The sequence below is a fragment of the Notothenia coriiceps genome, unplaced genomic scaffold, assembly GCF_000735185.1.
Source record: "Notothenia coriiceps isolate Sejong01 unplaced genomic scaffold, NC01 NC01_scaffold00009204, whole genome shotgun sequence".
In the NCBI taxonomy this organism is placed as follows: domain Eukaryota; kingdom Metazoa; phylum Chordata; class Actinopteri; order Perciformes; family Nototheniidae; genus Notothenia; species Notothenia coriiceps.
The window spans coordinates 1-3,106 of NW_011341905.1; the positions used below are offsets into that span (position 1 = coordinate 1).

The 3,106-nt window shown below is 44.9% G+C and overlaps 1 protein-coding gene across 1 annotated transcript; it reads right to left on the minus strand.

Moving 5' to 3' along the window:
• Positions 1–2,346: 2,346 nt before the first annotated feature.
• LOC104945149 (protein Wnt-2-like) lies at positions 2,347–3,098 on the minus strand (the record flags this gene model as incomplete). Its single annotated transcript, XM_010770776.1, has 2 exons — positions 2,347–2,611; positions 2,823–3,098. Coding segments are annotated over 2 exons (541 nt in total), but the record flags the coding sequence as incomplete, so codon positions are not given.
• Positions 3,099–3,106: the final 8 nt, after the last annotated feature.

A 3,106-nucleotide genomic window follows, 5' to 3' on the forward strand; every position in this document is an offset into this window, starting at 1 on the left:
TGTGTGTGTGTGTGTGTGTGTGTGTGTGTGTGTGTGTGTGTGTGTGTGTGTGTGTGTGTGGTATGTAAGTGTGTGTGGTATGTAAGTGTGTGTGTGGTATGTAAGTGTGCATGTGTGCTTCAGTAATTGTTGGCATCATGTGTGTGAAAAAGAAGATGATAAAGCAGCTGATTGGTTGTAAATAATAGAAATTGAATATCACATTGACAATTAAACCTCTATGGCTGTGCAACAAACTGATCAAAGTAGAAGCATTATGACCCCTGTGCCCATGTGTGCTCACATATAAATATCCAAGTGTATGTGTGTGGACGGTGTGAAAGTGTGTTAATGCAGCTCATAAAAAGCTCCATGTACTGTAGGGTGTGTGTGTGTGTGTGTGTGTGTGTGTGTGTGTGTGTGTGTGTGTGTGTGTGTGTGTGTGTGTGTGTGTGTGTGTGTGTGTGTGTGTGTGTGTGTGTGTGTGTGTAGCAGTGTGTTTGTATAATATCTATAAAAACAACCCCTGAGCAGACGGTGGGATGAAGTCAAAATCTCCCAAAGATCAAGAAATAACTTCCAAGCTCAGAGACTTTTATCTCCACTTTAAATGAAAGCCATGCTTCAGAAACAGCAGGTTAAAGTGAGACTGTTGGAGGTCATACAACTCTCCTGAAAGCACCTGAAGGCACCATGACGGTTTCTGATAACTCTGAGTACATGACACCGTCCCGTGACAGACCGATCCCAGCTTTGATTCGCTGAGACATCCAACGCTTCCTTCAGAGTGAAATACAGCCTACGTGCAAACGCTGCAGCTCCATCATTCAACACAGTGTTCCACCATCACATAAATATTAAAAACTGGGCAGCGTGAACAAAAACATGGGACAATGTGCACATGAACGCATCGTTCACTTAGCAGCATGCACTTTCAACTGCACTTCCAAGCAGATGTATTAAAGGAGAAATGACGGAGAGGATTAGGGCCACATGTGATTATTATTTGTAGAGTAAAAATCTGAATTCTACCAGAGATCTAAAATGAATTCACACGTGGCCCTAATCCTCGTCTGTAAGAAATAAGGTATACAAAGCATTGACATAATGGTGGGTGTTCCCATGCAGCCTAGTGTTACAAAATGGCGTACAGTATGAATGGATAACATGCCCATTTATTGAGTCATTTAAAAAAAAAATCGCACAACTTCAAACCAACAGTTGACATATTGACAAATGCACTTTGAATTTTAACACAAATTATGAGCTTTCTCTTAATCTTTAGCAAACATTTTTTTGTGTTCTCAATATGGCTGCACAATGTTGGTAAATACTGTTTCTTCTTGCAACCAAATATATTCTTCTGATTTATTTCATTTTCAGGTTGTGTTACCTGCATGTCCTCAAAGAGCAACACACTCTGAGTATCTCTGCTTGTGTTGATTTAAATTGCAAGTCATGCAATTTGACTTTTGCTCAAGCTAACATTTCAACTTAGATGCTGAAACGATATATCGTGCAGTTTGAAACTACCATCGTGTGTCCGTAGCTAAATGTCCTTAAAGGAGCCTGCTTTTTAAACACTTATCCCTGAGATCAGAGATGTCCCGTCTTTCTAGAATTCAATTAAATGTGAAATACTAAAATTATAGTACTTTGGGCTCTGTAGAAGCGTCTGCCTTCGACACAAAACACACTGTAAACCATGGTATTGTAAAGTGTTGTGTGATCCAACCTGCCTCCCAAATATGCCCTCAGGTGTGTGTGTGTGTGTGTGTGTGTGTGTGTGTGTGTGTGTGTGTGTGTGTGTGTGTGTGTGTGTCCAGTGGAGGTGATTTATAGTGATCTGTGGCGCTCTAAGGTTTCAGCCTGCAGGAGTGTGTAATGGCTCTTAAAGTGGCCGACACCCGATCACCACGGATCATCTGCTGCCTGTCTCACACACACACACACACACACACACACACACACACACACACACACACACACACACACACACACACACACACACACTCTCTTTTCATACACAAACATGTTCCTTCCTAAACTCACTGTCCTGTTCACAGCCTCTTACATAAACACACATTTCTCTCTCTCAGAAGTCTGATACTTTCTTCTGCATGTTATAGCCTCTCGTCCACATGCTCACCTCTCTGTAAAACATAATGACATTTGGATTCTGATCCCCTGCTGTGTTTTTATATATATATATATATCGTGCTAAAAGGTTTTAACGCCTGATGTGATGTCCTGTTCCTTCTGATCTCTTCCTTGTTGTTAAAGCATGCTGTATGAAAAGTGCTACACAAATACATCTTTATTATTATTATTATTATTATTATTATCATAGTCTCTACAGATGAGTACCTGACTCGTGGTCTCGTACGCAGTAGTCCGGCGAGTCCTCGAAGTACACCAGGTCGTTCTTGCTGGGCCTCTTGAAGTGTGTGTGTGTGTGTGTGAAGCCGGTGCCGTCCTGGTTGACGTTCACCTGCACGGCGCCTCTGTACCTCTTCTTCAGGTGATCTCCGGTCAGCCTGAAGTCGGCCATAGCCAGCCAGCAGGTCCGAACGCTGCAGGAGCCGCTGACCCCGTGACATTTACACTCCAGAGACATGAAGCGCCGCACCGCCTACACGGGAGAGTATCATCTGTATTTATTACCTTTATTTAACCAGGATAGGTCTCATTGAGATTACAAATCTATTTTTCAAGAGAGTCCCGGCCCAAGAATGGTAACAGCACAGTTACACACATTAGGTTAACATAAGCACAGACCACGTGGAGTCCCGAAAGGAACAAACAGGAGAACAGAACACATCAGGTAGAAACCAATGGTGTACCTTCCTGCCGGCCCGGTTGTTGTGCAGGTTCATCAGCGCCCGCCCGTCCCTCTGCTTCCTCTCCTTGGCGTCCACGAAGCCCTGGCTGAAGCGCACGGCGTGCTCCACGTGGTCGCTGCACCCCCCCCAGTCGAAGGACCCTCGGGAGTCCCGGGACGAGCCCGTCTTGGTGGGGTCGCAGGAGCAGGAGTCCAGGTCCCCCTGAGAGCAGGCCCGAGCCAGCGTGTAGACCACCCCCGCTGAGGAGATGGCGTACATGAAGGCCACCTCTCGACTACCTGAGG